The following is a 17,076-nucleotide window of genomic DNA, read 5'->3' as shown; positions in this document are numbered from 1 at the left end:
ACATGCTAAAATCTACCCACTCAGTCTAGAGTCTAGTTGACTTGAGGGGCAGGTTATAAAAGGCTGTAATCAGCTATGGGGGCTAGACCAATTATCTGGCAGAAGAGAAGGGAATTTCTTCTTTTGCATAATCCCATAAATAAAGATTTTCCTAGTATGGGGGATCTGCTTCAGCTCAAAAGCAATGATGACCTGAAGATTTCATGTGAGGAGAACCCTTCTGCTTTAAAGGGAATGACTCAGTAGGCTGTTGACTTTAATCCCATATATATTAAGAGGGAAAGACTGGGAGAATAATACTGATGATCTCTTGCGTTTTTATTGTTAGAAAATGAGAGAACTTGAAATGTCTAGGAAACTGCTAATATCTTGCAAGTTCTTACCAATGGTAGAATGCTATTCCACATGACTGCATCCACATCCATGCTCTCTTTCCCCTGGACTGAGAAAATTTTCTTGTCTGCTTCCTTTCTACCAGTCCATACTAATCAAACCATCCTCCTTCCCATCTTTCTTATTGCTGAGGCTTCTCTGCTGTTCAGGGCTTGTTCCCTCTCCCCATCGTTTTCCCAACAGTACATGAAATGTTAACTTCATGATGCAGAAATGTTTTGAGAAGCAGGAAATGCTGTGTTTTCTTCCTAAATGTATCGCTGCCCTTATTACACGCAAGCCATCTTACCTTCCTACTTCTTTCCTTTAGCCCCCACCCAAGTCCCTAAACTGAAGATTCCAAGTTCACACTTGAAAAGATAAATGCTGTTCAAAACACTGGGTATACAGCAACATCCATTTACTTCTTTCAGATGAGCTGGACCGGGAAACCCACTGAACATATCTTCCTGCAGACTAAAAGAAAACGAATATGATCTTGCACAATGTTGAGTATGTTCTGATACAGGCTGAGTGCATTAACGTTTGTTGAAGCCTGCGATGAAATCCAGGCTTGCAAAGTCTCTCAGTCTACTTAGCAATTTGCAAGACAAATTATGTAAAGAAAAAACCCCGTAAGTTAGCAAATAGTTCTTGCTAATGTACTGAAATCAGCCATGGGAGGCCAACTAGTATCTCAACATGAATAAGGAAATATTAACAGGAAAAAAACAACAATGAATAAGTAAGGCCTAGATACCCTTGAAAAAATACAGTACTCTGTTTTTTTGCCCTAGGAAGTTATAAAAACTAACACAGACCGAACAATCGATATGAATGCTGATTTATACTAACCTTTTTCTCTCACTGTAACCACACCACAGTAACTTTAGACATATGGAATTTGCAAATGGTATCCAAGCTGTGCATGGTTCTAACCAAGCTGTTAAAAAGCTGAACAGTTAGACTGGCTTGATATCTATCAAGAGAAATAAATAAGCTCAAACATTTTATAGAAATACTGGTTTCCTTTGGGAAAATGGCTCTGCTTTACTCTCATAAACAACTTTAGTTTCCTAAGATGAATGAACTAGAAAAATCTGATTTCCTCAACATACTTGTAGGTATCAGAAAGCAAACTTCGTTTGGTATACGTAAAGTTGTAGTAATCAGAACAGCCTTTGACTTTGTCCTACACATTTTTGCTAACCCACATCATCATCTGCAGAAATCGAGAAGGTGATTATAGACATGAATGGAAGCAAGTCAGTAGGGATAGTTGTTTTTTATGTCCAGTTACATTTATCAGCATTAAAATCTAGAACGAGCTAGAAAAAACACTGGAAATATGCTGTGATTTCTTGGAATGAAAGCTCTATCCAGCTTTATTAAAGACATCAAAAATAGTTTTAATTTGCTAAACAAGTAAAAGGCCAGGTTGAGATTGTCTTAATAACCCCTGGCGTCTGTGAGTTCCAGCAGTCAGAAAATAGCCAGAATATGCAACACTGCCTGAAAAAGTTATAGAAGATACTGTCAGGAAACTCACAGGGGTTTATACAGCTCCCTTGCCGTACAGCAGGATCAGTTACAATTGCCTCTCAATCAAGTGCTGATGGCTTGTCTGGGTCATGAATTAACCGTGTTGCAAGACCGGAGACACCTGAAAGGCCCGGCACGAGCCAGATCACGTCTGCAAGCAGAAGAGTTGTGCTCGCAGGACACAGCCACACTGGTGTACCGTGTACACACACGGGGTCCCCACCCTCCCCAGTCACCCGTATCACCAGCCTGCTCACTTCCCAATTGCGTTCTCACTGCCTGATCCCAAAGACCACCTGGCATACATCTTGTACTGCGGGTTTGGGAGTAGGGTTGGGTTTTGTGGTGCTTTTTTTTTTTTTCCCTTTTCAGCTTAGTCTTGATAATCAAGAGCTGACTAGGCCCACACATATGAATGTACCTGATGAAGTGAAATTTCTCTAACACAGAAGATATATTTTGGAGATGCTTTATAGGTGTAATCCTCCTAGAAAGAGAGAAATGGGAGATCTTCATTGTCATTAATCTTGCCATTAAAAAACCTTTTTTCAGTGGTCTCTGAATACAGTTGCCATTCACTCATAAGCAGACAATCTTCCTTTTAGCATTTGATTCAGCTGCAAAACAGAGGACAAGCCATTTTGTCCCTTATTTGAAGAGTTTGAGGCTCAGTCATGTTTTGCTGAGTTTGAACTGAAATAAAGAGTGTTACAGCTGGGGCCTGACTTACCTTGATAAGCATCTACCCACCAGCTTAGTCTTTACCCACCAACTTCAACCTCCCTTACTTTTCCTTCAAGAGTTCAAAGCCATGTTCAAAATAGGAAGTACTTTGCCTAGAACTCCATGAACTTCTCTTGGACACACTAAGCCAGGGAATTAGCTATGACAAATTTTAGATCACATCCAGCATATCCCTCATCCTATGTGATTTCATCTCTTTTATGCTGCAGTTATTGATACACAGCAGATTGCAGTGAAATAAACACAGTATTTTCAGTTTTATATTTTAACATTTAAAATCTTATTAGTATGCAGCACTATGAAAGGATTGTAGACGCTGATCTAATCCACCTACTTTTCTGATGTCCAGATTTTCTGTAATAAAAATGCATATAATCCCTAGAATGACATACCAGTTTAAAGGACTTCTACTTTTCTTTTGTAAACTGACAGCAAATTGTCTTTCCTTCCTAACTGTGCTTATTTGTTAAAAAGATTTTCTTCGCCCTAAAGAAGCTAAAACCAACATGACCTTGAGGGTGATCAATTTAAATACAAAATTGCATTTCTAGATATAGCAGTTATTTCTCCTGATAGGCTCCTGGTAGATGTTCTTAAATAGCTATTGACTCCCAAGTTCTTTAACCTTGCAATTTTTAAGATACATATTATAGGATGTTCAGATCTGAAAAAAATCCCTAGCTTGAATGCATAATGATTTCAGGGATTTAAGTGCAATGTGAAGAACTGCACCTGTAAATGGCCAGATGTATTCATTTACAGCTTATTTATTTATAATATTTTATTAATGTATAGGTTCTAAATTTGTGGAAGAGCATGTACAAGTAAATTAGTCATGCAACTGTGTTTTAAAATTGCTTATGCAGTTGCTTTGAGGCCATTAAAAAAACAGGTCCTTTTACTTGTCTGTTCCATATGAGCAATCCAAGATGTATTAGGAAAAAGCTGCAAACAATTCTGCCTGTCAGTTATTCCAGACTTAAATTTTGAACTATTGAGCTGTCCCAAGCTAGGGATTCAGCTGAGGGGAAAGGCTTATAGGGCTGAAAAACCAACAGGGACTACTGGATGGGATATTTATTTATTTATTATGAACTGTTTCAAAACAATTCTTAAAAAGATTGTTTCTTTTAAAATGAAGTCTCATATTCGCTTTCCCAATTTCCCACTATTTTCCATTTAAGGGTTTTGCAAAAACCTTGCAGCTACTAATGCAGTAAGTCCATGATATCTCTGTGAAGAAGAGAGAAATTATTCTCATGTGTTTTAGACTGATCCAGCACTGCTTGTATTAGTGGCAGATTTCATCTTGATCCTTTTTTTCTGGGAGTGGAGATTGCTCATGTCTATAACCTGTTTAGGAAAGAGTTTATGTCAAGAGACTGCTACAAAGTAGACACAAACGATCTTAACAGACTAAAGAATAAAAAAGGAATTTAATGTGCAACAAAGACACAATGAGGCACAGAAAAGAAACAAAAAGTTTGTGTAGAAAAAAATACAACTTTGGTATTAAAATCACCAGCATTCCCAAAATTCAGATATACATAAGGAGTTACCAATATATCTCAGCACAGTAGAAACAAAGTTTTGAATTGAAATCAAGGCATTTTGATACTTTACTTAGGTTGGGGGGGGGGTTAGTGAGATGTTTTTATTTTTGGTAGTATAAATGTCATCTTCACCTATGTCATAAAATGAAATGTGTATTTCAGTTGTAATTATTGTGAATATCAGACTTATCAGGACATTTCTGCTAAACATGTATTTTTCTTACGGGGAGATTTACCAGTAGCAAGGGGAGTGAGCACAGGACTGAGGAATTAGTGAAGTGGATTGTAGTTTTCTCTTAGGAGTGTGTGGATTTGCAAAAACTCCACATTAAATGACGACCAAGAAAGTTCCACAGCTCCACTCGATTACTGCTGCAACTTCATTCAGCCTAGATGTAGCTTCAATAGAACACCAACATTAGAAGAAAACAGGCCCAGGACATTTCAGCTGCTATAGCCTGTTTATCACAATGCTTTTCTTCCTCCCACAGTTATATTTAGGAGTATTTACTAACCTGTTTCTAGGGTAAATTAAAAGCTGGATTTCACTGCAGTAGCTGAATCTACTTGCTCCTAAGCTATTTGGATCAGTAGACCCCTTAATAGATCAAGAGTCAGCAAGAAGCAGGGGTAAGTGAATTTACCTGTAGGGATCCTTCGCTGCGCCTTGCTGGGGAAAGCAGGGATATTCACTTTCCCTGTAAAATCATCAGATATCAGATTTTCTGATTTCCAAGGAGTACCTCATTGTCCCTATGGACTTTTCTCAGGTTTGGGGCCGAAGCATTCTCTACCTTTCCTGTTGCATCTGTGCCACTGTGAAATTAAGTATTTAGATTACAAGCATACACGAGTAGTTCATGACTTCTACCTAAAGGGCAAAGCATGAGGAGGCAAGAACCCTAAATTTTCATCCATGTTCTGTAAATATTTCTGGATTTTGCTCCCTTACACCCAGCTATCACTGGGTAAACAGTCTATGAAGCAGGGTACTAATCCTGTTCACAGCTGAAGCCTCTCTCATTTGGCAGTCAGCTCAAAAGTTTGCTCTCTTTTTCTCAGGGCCCTACAACATTCTTATCTAAGCTGTCCGTAGCTTTCCTCTTCATCTGTTTTTCTACTGCTTCTAGCGCTTCTTTGTTCGTTCCCACACAGGCAAACAGGCACAGTAGGTCCAATGAATTCTTTGTGCATTGAGTATACTGCACATCAGTACAGTACATGACTGGTAGGTCTGGCATGTCTGGGAAATATTGAACTGCCTGTGCATGCAATCCAACATGTCTGGGATTTCCATGCTGGCTATGTTCACAAGTCCTGGAAAAATACCTACATATTTTTCATAGACCAGTTCATTTTTCCACATGAAGGGATTAATATACACTGTAATCAGTTCACTTTTCATCTTTTGATAAACTAAGCTTATTAAATTCAAGTCTCTGATCATGTATTGTATTGTACAGCATCCTCTCTAGCACTAAAATCACTTTTGTGATTCCTTTCTGCACAATCTTGGGTTTGTGAACAGTGTTTTAAAAACACAGCCGCAGGAACTGTATGCCTCATTCGAAAAGCAATCTCAGCGACGCTATATATGGAAGGTAAAACCCCTTCATGTGCCTCGTCAGTAAAAGACATGACCAAAAGGCAGTGTTTCCAGTTCATAGGAAACAGTACGTTTTTACAAACTGCTCTCATCCAAATCACGGTGAGTTTTTTGGTGGAAACTTTGGTGAATCAAAAGTACTCTGACCCCTGCAGGAGCTTCGGCAAACTGACACGAGCCGGCCGAGGCTGAGGGAAGAACCTGCATTTTTGAGGAAACAAAACAAAACAAAACAAAACAAAACTTCTAGCTCGGTGTGTTGCTACACCCGGGAGTATCATCCATTTGTTGTAACACTCCAGAGTCTGAGTGCTTGTTTAATATGACCTCCAGGGTGCTTTCCTGACTTACCTCCTTCCAGAATACAGGAACACACAATGGTTTTGGTTGTTCTCAAACTTATGCATTGGGCTTGTTTATACCAAAACACGGTGCCTTTAATAAGATCAGCTTGTCATTTATTTTCAAAATCTATTCAAAAAAGTAGCACAGTATCAGTTCAAATACTGATGCCCAGTAGATGGCTGCTTCTCATTGTCCATTTGTCGTTGAGATATGTCAGCTGAATGGCCCTAATCCATGTAATGTATGCTTTATTGATAGCATTTTATCACAATAATGACATTTCACTGGAAAACAGATCAATGCCTTGCAAACTATTGAGGCTAATTAAAGGATTTGTAGCTCTTGAAAAACAGCCGTCTACAAGTTAGTTTAAGTTCTGAATGGAGCAGGATTTAGTCAGCTATTCTGATATGATAAAAACATCCTTATTTTTAATAGCAGACAAATATGGGAAATGCTTTCTTTTAGACAAATATGGAAATGCTTTATTTTTCAGCATCATGTTACACAGCTCTACTGTTTCCATTAGTAATGGGCCTGTGCTAGTAATGGAACCTTTGCTACCAGTAGGCATTTATGCTGGAGTGAATGACAGTGAATTACAGTGCTTTTTAGAACACACCAAAAAGGTACGCTATTGCTGACAAAGCTTTACACTATCGTTTCGTCTGTTACTGGTAGCAACTTGTCCTTTGCCTTGCCAATGGGGGGTTTTGCCCTTACATAGCAGCTCCTCCGTTAACATGAGAAATGGTTCTTTCTGGTAAAGTGGACGCACGTGTAGGACTAGAGAAGCTGCAGAAGCCATACCCTCGACAGTCTCCCTAATAACCTATATTAAGTTTCCTGAACCTCTCTCCTAAAATTTCCCACATGGCTGGCACCAGTACGCGCAACCCAAGGCTTTCCAGGCTCAGCACCCTGCAGCTGACACAACCCCACCTGCCAAGCAACTGACTTCATTCTCTCACTCGCCACAGCGCCGGGCATTTCTGACAGCCCGGTGACTACCTTGCTCCGGGAGCCGCCTTCGCACCCCGGGTAGGGCGCGACACGGCAGCAGCGGATCCCGCTCTCCGGTTTATACCGCGGGGCTGCCCTCGTGAAGGCAACGACCTCCCGTTTCCCCGCCGTCTCTTCCCCCCGGCGGGTACCGAGCGCGGACCAGTCCGCGGTTTCCCTTTCGTCAACACCTCTCGTTTTGTTTCCCCTGCGGTGGCTCCTCCGTCCCGGCTCGGGGCAAGAAGCTCCCTGCAGCCACGCTCCGCCGAATCGTGCGGGGCGCCCAGGCGCTGCCTCCTGCCGGCCCTCCCTCCGGGGCCGCCGGGCCTCCCGCCCCGACGGGCAGCCCCGAGCTCCGGCCCCCGCCGCCGGGCCCAACGCGGCAGCGCCGCCGCGACCGCACCTCCCGCCGCTTTCCCCGAGCCGCGGCTGCCCGTTCCGCGCCGCTCCCGAGGCAGGCCGACCGGCTACGGGCCGGGAGATCGGCCGGTAGCGGCGGGCGGCTTTGCCCGTGCGCCAGCGAAGACCCGCAGCCGGCCCGGGGGCGGGTGTGCGTGCCCAGGTCCACGGGCGAGCCGCGGCACCGCCGCTTGTTTACGAACGGGCGGAGGGGCGGCCCGGGACAGCGCTCCGACGCCGCTAGAGTGGGGACAGCAGCCGTTAGGGGTAACGGCAGCGCAGCTCCCCCTTTCCGCCCCCGCGGAGCGAGTCGGCCACGACTCCGCACCCGCCGGGCACCTGGGCGCCATCGGGGGCCAGGCTGCGGGGACGGGGTGGGGAGCGGGCACCGAGCCGGTCCCCGTCCCGGATCCCCGCGCCCCTCGGTGTGTGTGTGGGGGCAGGCGGAGGAAGAGGAGGAGGCTCCCACCGCCGGGGACGCGAGGCCCCTTTTCGCGACTCCCCCCGCGTCGTCGCCCTTCGAGGGGCTCTCTCCTTCCTCACCCCCGGTGTCCCCCGGAGGCAGAGGTGTCCCCCGGAGGCAGAGGTGTCCGCCCCCCCGTCCCCGGGGTCTGGCGCCGCCGCTTCGCCCCGCTCCGCGCTCGGAGCCCCGGGCGGGGGAGGGGAGGGGCGGGGGGAGGTGGCAGCCGCCGCCGTGGGGCCCAGGCTGCTCCTCGCCTCCGCTGCGTCTCTCCCCAGCCCCAGCATCTGGGGCTGCGGGGGGGTGGGGTGGGCGAGGGGAGGGGTGGGCGGGGCCAGACCTGGGCGGCATCCAATGAGGAGGCGCGAACAGGCAGCCGGGGCGGGGCGGCGGCGGTCACCGCCCAATGGGGGGAGGGCAGAGGGCGCACTCGGAGCGGGGCGAGTTGCAGGCAGGAGGCGAGTCGGGGCTCGGGCAGCGAGCGGGGCAGAGCTAGTCGCTGCCGCCGCCGCCTTGCCCAGGGACTCGCTCGCAGCGCGCCGCGGGACCGGCAGCCGAGGGACAGACGGACTGACGGACGCCGCTTCCCAGAGAGGGCAGCGGGCGGAGCCGCCGCCGCCCGGAGGAGAAGTTTGGCTGAAGCGGCCGCCGCCGCCGCTGAGAGGAAACTTTCCTCGGGGGGCCGGAGGCGGGGGCGGCGGCGGGAAGGAGCCGCGGCACGCTCGAGTCCGGCGGCCGGCGAGGGGGGCTTCCGAGAGGTTCCCCCTTCCCGGCCCAGGCCGGGCTGCGGCAGCCGGGATGTACCTGGCAGCGGTCTCGGCGGGGAGGAGACGGCCGGGCGGAGAGGGCGGCTGGCACCTGGCGGCGGCGGGGTGGCTGTTGCTGCTGGCCTTGCTGCTGGGCGAGTCGGGGACGCGGGCTCTGGTCTGCTTACCCTGCGACGAGTCGAAATGCGAAGAGCCGAAGAGCTGCCCCGGCAGCATCGTGCTGGGAATCTGCGGCTGCTGTTTCATGTGCGCCCGGCAGCGCAACGAGAGCTGCGGGGGAGTCTACGGGCTGCACGGAGCTTGCGACCGGGGCTTGCGCTGTGTCATCCGGCCGCCGCTCAACGGGGACTCCATCACCGAGTACGAAGTGGGGGTCTGCGAAGGTGAGAGGCGGCGGGACGTCGTCCGTTTGTTCATCCATCCCTTGGGGTTGGGGGTATCGGCTGGGCGGCGGGGAGGGAAGGAGGGCGCACCGGCGCCAGGGTGCCGGTGCGCCCTCCTTCCCTCCCCACCGCCCGCTTGTCCCATCAAGCGATCGCGTCTTGTAAGCTTTCCTCCCTAAACCCTCCTTATTTAAAACTTTTCCCCTTAATTTTCTCAGCCTCAGTTCCCAGGCTCTTCCACTTCTTGCTTCGCTCTTTCGCCAGTAGCTGATACCAGCTGCCGATGCCCAAGTAAAAAATCCCTCGATAAAAAGGGCTCGGGGAAGGGGTTTGGCAGATGGGAATCGGCGGAGGTCAGTCGTGCACATGATGCCTGTTCCGGATTCCCTCCTCTGTAAGGAAACACAAAGGCTGATCATCTGTTGTAAAGTTTTCCTTCCTGTTCCTGTCACTTAATATCTCCCCGCCTGTCCTACTCGGTATAAGATAAGGGATGCCTCTCTTCCCTGCTGGAGCATCAAGGGGGAGGGAGGAATCCCCACGGCAGAACTCCTCGCAAAGTCACTTCTGCTTCCTGCCGGCTGCTTGTGAGGTGATGAATCGCTATGAAATGCAAGAGGAGTTCACACGCCCCCCTTCAAATTTTGTATCTATCAGAGTCCCTCAGATTTATTTTTTTACATATATAATTTAACAAAAGGCCAAAGACACTTTTTTGGGTCTGTTTTTGTCTTGTCCATCCAGCTCCCTTTTCCCCCCAAGTTGAGGGAAAACATGGCGCTGTAAAGAGATTACAAATAACCGGTAGTTTGGGATATGTATAAATGTATGTGGGACTCGGAGCGGGAGCTTCGACAATTCTGGAAAAGGAGAGGGAGGCGGTCTCCTCTCGGCGGGTAGAGGGCAGCAGAAAGTCCAGAGAGCTGGTGAGGCAGCATCTGTCCAAAAAACTTGCATTTAAAATGATGCACTGTTTTGAAAGAGCTAAAATCAGTCATTTTTAGTGGGCAGCTGACCTTTCTCCCGGCGCTTATAATATAGGTATTAAACTAATAAGTTTAAAACTCCATTTGCCTCCCTCACAAATAAATTGCAAACCACAGCAGAGCAGGGCAGTGCGTCCCGCTTGTACTATAACTGGTGCCATCAGCCTCTGCAGTTGTTGCCTGGGTAGGACCAGCTGCAGGGTTAAAGCTCTGTTGGTAAACAATTAAAAATGGCCCTAAACTACTCTGAAGACCTTGGTCGAGACCGTGTTGCTGAGTATGTACATTGCTGTAGTCTCTCTTATTGTTTTTAATATGTATTGGAAAAGTTTTCTTAAATAGAAAAGTACAAGCAAAGAGGGAAAAGGTCATTTAAAAGCCTATCTGGTTTTGGATGATTTTCTCTTTTTGCATATTTTCAAGTAAAAGCTTGGCTTAAACAGCTTCTCCCCCCCCCCCCCCCCCCCCCCCCCCCGCTTAGGTTAAAAGAACTAAAAGCCTGCAGTCATTAAATGCTTTAATGTTCCAACTCCCTTACTGTATCACAGTACGGACGTCTCTGGCAGTTTAGGAGTATTTCATTCCTTTGAAGTGATGCAATCTGTACGTTGCTGTAGTTCAACTCGTAACACGTCCCATCTACTGTTGAAAATAGTATGAAGCATTTGTTGGCAAGATTGCATTTCAATTAGTGTTGTGGTTAGGAACTAGTTCCAGCTGTCCCTATAGGAATAGTCAGGGAGATAAGTTATCTGTTTAATTTTCATTCTTGTAAATGAAAAGCAACTGAGCTGAACTGTCAGCCTAATAAATAGCCCTGGAATACCTATTACTGAATTGTCAGGAAACTGCCTCATTCTAAGCAACAGAAGTAATGTATTGTTCTCATGGTGCATGTTGTGCATCAGGGGTGGCAGCAAGGAAAAAAGAGGGCTTAATGTACTACCTCCGATCACTAAAATGAGGTTGCTTAGCTCTGTTTTTTTGATCGTGGTGACCTAAACAGTTATGCAGTTCACAGGCACATGTGCAACAGGCTAGGCTGGTGATGCCTGATGTGTGAGCAGTACTAAGCCATGCCTTTATCCATTAATGGAATAAAGGCTAGCTGTTTTGTTTTGGGTTTTTTTTTTTTTTTAATCCTGTCTACTGGGAGTGCAAACCCTTTCCTATCCTGGTTCAGGGAGGAGGAAATGGAAGGGACTTATAGAACTGGCTGAATAGAAATTGATGGTTTTGCTCTCCTTCCTGTCTCTAGCCTTTTCTTTCACTGCAATTTTTTACACTGAAATGACCCCTACTGGCTACAGTTATAAGCATTTTTTTTTATCATTTTTGAAGCTTCAACAGTGTCTTATTTCAGAGTATCAATGTATACTGGGCTACAGAAAACTTTAAGAGCTGGAATTGCAGCAGGTTAAAATAGTCGTCTGTTAACTTGGTATTAGTATTTAATGCACTTGGCATATGTGAACCCTGTAACACCTGATGGAGAAGTCTCAGTGGCATCTGTTACTGGTAGCCTCTGTTTGTGAAACAAGAAATGGAGTAGTTTTTGTTATACCAGTGTTTATTAATGAAATTCATTGGTGATTCTGGGTTCTCTTCTTCATCATTCTAAAACCTGAAGGAAATCCTTGGTCATCTTGCCACCTTAACTGCATCTTTATGCAGTTCTAAGGCTCAAGTTGGGGCGTTATCCTGAAGTATGTAAATGCCTTTCCTGAATGCACTTGTATTCATGGTAAAGAATAAGGTCAGCTTCCCCCGGCACAGGAGGGTACCTTTCCTGAGGGCAATCTTGAGAGGCTTTGAACACCTCTAGCCTCTGTTGACTCTACAGGGATGCTGCTGGATTGAATCAATGAGGCGTTGAGAGCTGAGAGCTCTCAGCCCACAGGTCTTGAGAGAGTTCACCTTATGCACGCTTAGCATTGAGAAATTTTGAGCTTAAAGCAGGGACTGCCCTTGGTCTCTGCCTTTGAAGGCAGACTAGAGCCACCCCTGAATTAGACTTGAGTTCTCCAGAAACACGTTAGCCTTGGCTTCTGCAGCATTCCGGCTGGGCATGGTTCCTGCTTTCTGGGGAATTGGAAAACCTCTGCCAAAGAAGTTCTGTTAATCTGTAAAGGCATTTCTTGTGATGACTTTTCTCTTGCCTCTGTGTCAACACTTCCCCTATTTCTAGTGCTCTTAGATGAAGAGGCCTTGATTGCTTTGCTAAACTCCTCTAAGGCAAAACAGTAGCATGGGAAATATTCCTGAAAATGAGCTGATATTATTTTTAACTGTGTAATAGGAACATAAGTTTTTGTGATATATACTTGAAATGCAGAGTTAATGAAACTGCTAGTTCTACTGTGCCCTTAGGTTCCTTTATGAATATGCTTCCATATGAGTAAACCTCTAGGTAGCCATTGAAATAAGGTATTGGTGCTCCAGTGACTTACCAATAACATGTAGTATTTTTTTTTCTTTAGGCTTTTGTTTTGGTGGGTTTGGGGTATCTTTTGGAGAGGGTGCACGGTTATTGCTGTGGTTTCTTTTTTTTTTTTTTTCCTGGCTAATTTGAGGCTTGTTTGCCTAGTGTGTAGCTTCGGAACCGGGGTTCCCTCAGGACCAAGAGAAAGCTGCTGTAGCAGATTTTGGGCAAGTATTGGGAAGTATGTGGGTTAATCCTCTAAGACGATGTAGAAGCTTGCCCTACTGTGGCTAGTCCTAGTCTCTTCTACTGGTCTGCACCTTTTTGGAAGCTTGGAGCATTCCTGTCTGTCTGACCCCTTGTTGGGACAAGCGGGGAGAGCTTTGGTGTTCCCCCCACGACCACCTTTAAGCCTACTGTGGACTAATTTTCCTCCCTTAGAAACATGTAATAGAGTATGATATATAAGGGTACAGCATACCGTACGTATGTAACAAACGCATTGTGAAACTGGAGCTGATGAGAAAAAATGAAACTTTGCTAACTTAGCTTTTTTTTCAAAATTGGGAGGAGGAGATCTAAGCATTTTTGTGTTCCAGCATCGGTTTGCACATATGCTAATGGAGTTGTCTTCTGCTTTTCTAAAGTAAGAACAACTTGCGTATGGAAGTGCTAGTATTTTTACCACGAGTAGTGCTGCTGCTTGTAACTTCTGTAGCTAGTACCCTTGGGAGGACCTTGTTTTCGGTTGGTTTTGGTCCTGTGCTCTGTATCTAAGGGATCAATGGACCCAAAGACCAGAACGTGATGCTTTGTCTCCAGACAGTCTGCTATACAACATGCTTGGCTTCTTGCCTGTGACGCAGTCCAGACCCCTAAAGATCAGGTAGTATTTTGCTTTGAGTACAAGTTACTGAAGTTCAAGTGATTTAGAAGTTGCATGTGGGTAGCCTGGTTGTTTATATCTGTTTGACTGGAGCAGTGCAAACAAACTTCTTGTTTGTTTGTTTTTCTTACTCTGTTATGCCATGAATGGCTGGGGAAATATCTGAATAGTGCTTATGTCCACATGCATACAGAGAACTTCTCTGCTAACATCAAGTGTTAAAACCAATGATGTAGTTGAGGACTTAATCAGTATTAAGTAGTGTACCAAATGATTGTTGGCATGAAGACAGTCAAAATACTAGGTTCAAAGGCTGTCAGTAATCCAGGCTGTTGGAGGAAAAAAAAAAGGAAAATTATTTATGGTGTGTGTAAAAAAAAAAAAAAAAAAAAAAAAAAAAAAAAAAAAAAAAAACCAAGCGAAAATTACTGAACTTGTGAAACTGAAATGAGAAGTAATTCTTTGATGGCCAGTGTTCAGCTTCTGATATGCTAGTCTTGACCGTATTTAACAGTCCCCTTCCCCCACCCTCCAGAAAACACGTAATAGGCACACACTGACTTCTTAAGCACAGGCTGGGTAATTTATAAGCTATTTCTACTCCGACTTGTGTCTATGCCAAAATCTCAACATCAGTAAGAACGTGTAATGTGGAGTGTGGCATGGAATTTAAATTAGATTAGGTGCTTATTTGACTTGGAAATGGTTTCCTCTCTGTTTCTGGGCATCACATTTTGATTTTTGGAAATCACTTGGTTCTAATATTTCAATAAAAATTAAATGGCAAAGTCAAACAGATATGAGGAGAGTTATTGATGCAGCAGTTGTAAGCTTTTTGCTGTTGTGGATCAGCACAGTCAGTTTAAAACTCAAAATCTTGCTGTGGAGAGGCTGAATGACTAAATCTCTTAACTTCTGTTAAGAGGAATACTCTTATTTTCATTTCTTGAAGTCATTTGAACTCACGTGACCATATGTCAAGCATCCTCTGCTGATGTGAATTTTTGCCTGTAGAATGGTTACTTCATTGCGTTCCCCAAAATCATGCTGTTTATAAAGATTTATTTTTTTTAAGCTACCTTCAAACTTGTCAGATCGCAATTCCTTGTAATTTCTGCATCCCTAGGCATGTTTGCTGTTTTAAGTACCCTCTAGCTGATTCAAGAATACTTGCATAATTTAACTTCTTACATAGTACTTAGTCAACCAAAATGTCATTTAACTGACAGGGATATTATGTAATAATTAATCCATTAATATGGTTCAAAAATGCCTGCTTCTTCCTTTTCCCCTCCTTTCTCTGCTCCCTCATCAAGGATTCTTCATCTCAATGAGTAAAATTTATAACATCTTGCAGACAGGACCGAATGTTTTGCTGTTATAATGGATTAAATACTCTGTAGAAGTGACCTATTAAATGCTTCTTGTGACTCATAAACTGCTTTCATTTGAGAATGCATTTAATCCACTGGGGGCATAAACTTGGAAATGGTGAATTCAGGGTTTTGCCTGAGTCTTCACCTGACACCACTTGTGTAGCCTGACAATGTTATGTTTTAATTCTGTGTTTTGCTATATATGCATGCAATTTGGAAAATAACTACTGATACTGACATAGAAAAAATGTATATGAAGAAACTTATCAATATAAACTAAGATGTGAAGATAACTTTGTATAAAGGCTATCTAGATTAAATTCCACAGAAGCATACTGATTAAAAGATGGTCCCTGAGGGAGCTCTACTCTAAACAGACTGGTTTGGCCATGTTTGGAGGAAGTAAGCCCTTAGTAATGTGTTGAGATGAATGGAAGCTGTTCACACCTTTACCAGAGGCAATATTCAGTCCCCAGCAGCTTTCACTAGGTATACTGGTTACTTAACTTCAGAATCTGCAAATTGCGTTAACACCTTGTGGGTCACGAGTGTACAAGTCTTTCAACAAGGAAACAAACAGGAGAGCATGGGCCTGTGGGCAGGAGGAAGAGCACTGGCTCACAGGCATGCACGCATTCCCATGTTCTTAATAACTTCCAAAACTTTAAGCTTTATCTAGGCAGCTACCTTGATACTGATAGGCTTCAGGTGTTTGAGTTTTGTTTTGGGTTTTTTTGGGTTGTTTTTAGTTTTTTTTTTTAACTAGTGAAAAATCTAGGAAGTGTAATGTTTCTGAATCTGAGAGAACCCATTCTGTTGGGTCACTTATCCTTGAAACAAATTAAACTTCAAGGTTTTGCTACAGCCCGTGTTGTGCTCTGTTTGGGAATCTTTTCAGAAAGGCTGGATATGTGCATGTGGAGGTATTTCTTCCCCTCACTGATGGGCTGTTGATAAAAAGCTGAGGCCATACTGATAATGGTATTACATGTGCTAACGTAAAATGTGCTGCTTTGATAATAGAAAGTCTCAAGAGGATGTCTATCTCTAAGTTAGTTTTTAGAAAAAGGAAAAAAAACCTTGATGCTAGTTCGAAATTCAGGGTATGTAGAGTTTTTCCTGTGACTAAGAAATTGTGTGTAATTCCTCTGAAACATCCTGTAATTCTGGTGTTCAGTGATGCTGTGTTAATGACCTGGGGGGGGAGGGGGGAAGTGGCAAAAGGTTTAGGATATCAGGTTTCTTTTGATAGCGTGGACTGTTTTTGGTATAGCTTGCTTTGTTCATAGCCTTGTTCCGGAATTTGTCTTAGGCAAAACTTCTCCTACTCCTGTCAGCTTTGCTTCTGCTGAGCAGCTTCAGCAACCTGCCAGCCAGATACTTGTTTGCGGTGAAGCTGATGGGTGCTGCTGTACATGCAGGCTTCTGAAGCGTGTGGGTGCAGTGTGCATCTTGAAGGAAAAAAAAAATATGGGAATTTTAGCCTTCTTTGGAAAATGGGTATAAAGGTTTGGCTCTTTCCTTTGCTTTAGCAATTACTTTTTTAAAGAGTTTTCTAGAGCTAGAGGGAAAATCTGCTCGGGCAGCTGAAATGCTGCTGTCCATGCTCATTCTAATCAGGGGAGTACTGGCAGAGGCTCTGTCTGACCAATTAAACCCTGGGACACTGCGTAATATTTTCAGTCAACTATTTACAAACAAGATGTGGTTCTGGACATAAGATTAAATAACTTATTTGCAAGTTGGTTTTTTTCAGGTGCTTAAATGTCTAGGGGTCAGACTTCAGAACTAGATATTTATCATTTCAGACCATCTTTGGGGCAGAAGGCTGTTGGAAATAACATTCAGTCTTGTTGGGAGGAACCCTAATAGTGAAAGTATTCAGAAAGAAACAAGCAAAAAAAAAAAACCATAACTAAAACACACACCCCTAAAACACTCAAAAAACCCCACAACCCCCCCAAAAAAAGGTATGGGGGGAGATACCTGGAGAACTGAAATATTGCAGACAGTGTGGGCAGGGGAGGAAAGCTTTGAAACTTGAAATAGTTGTCCATGTCACATGCTTCATTTAACACTTCAATTTATCTCCTTGCTTTCCTCACGGCTTCTGTGGAGTTTCTGATAATTGAGTGGAAAGTTGGTTTGTTTAAATACTTTTTGCATTCCTTAGTATGAAATAACTGCCTTGAGACACAGGCAGAGCTGCTGCAGTGAAAAATCTCTCTCGCTG

General features: G+C 44.5%; 1 protein-coding gene across 2 annotated transcripts in view; it reads left to right on the top strand.

Moving 5' to 3' along the window:
- Nucleotides 1-8,465: 8,465 nt before the first annotated feature.
- The window catches only part of CRIM1 (cysteine rich transmembrane BMP regulator 1), a 194,356-nt gene continuing 185,745 nt past the window's right edge, over nt 8,466-17,076 (top strand). For both annotated transcript variants that reach the window (XM_054194091.1, XM_054194090.1), the window contains exon 1: nt 8,466-9,173. In XM_054194091.1, coding sequence (XP_054050066.1) covers nt 8,822-9,173 — 352 coding nt within the window. In that variant the 5' untranslated portion in view covers nt 8,466-8,821. The remainder of the gene's footprint in view (nt 9,174-17,076) is intronic.

Source organism: Rissa tridactyla, chromosome 3 (genome assembly GCF_028500815.1).
Source record: "Rissa tridactyla isolate bRisTri1 chromosome 3, bRisTri1.patW.cur.20221130, whole genome shotgun sequence".
In the NCBI taxonomy this organism is placed as follows: Eukaryota; Metazoa; Chordata; class Aves; order Charadriiformes; family Laridae; genus Rissa; species Rissa tridactyla.
This window is presented reverse-complemented; position numbering and strand designations above follow the sequence as displayed.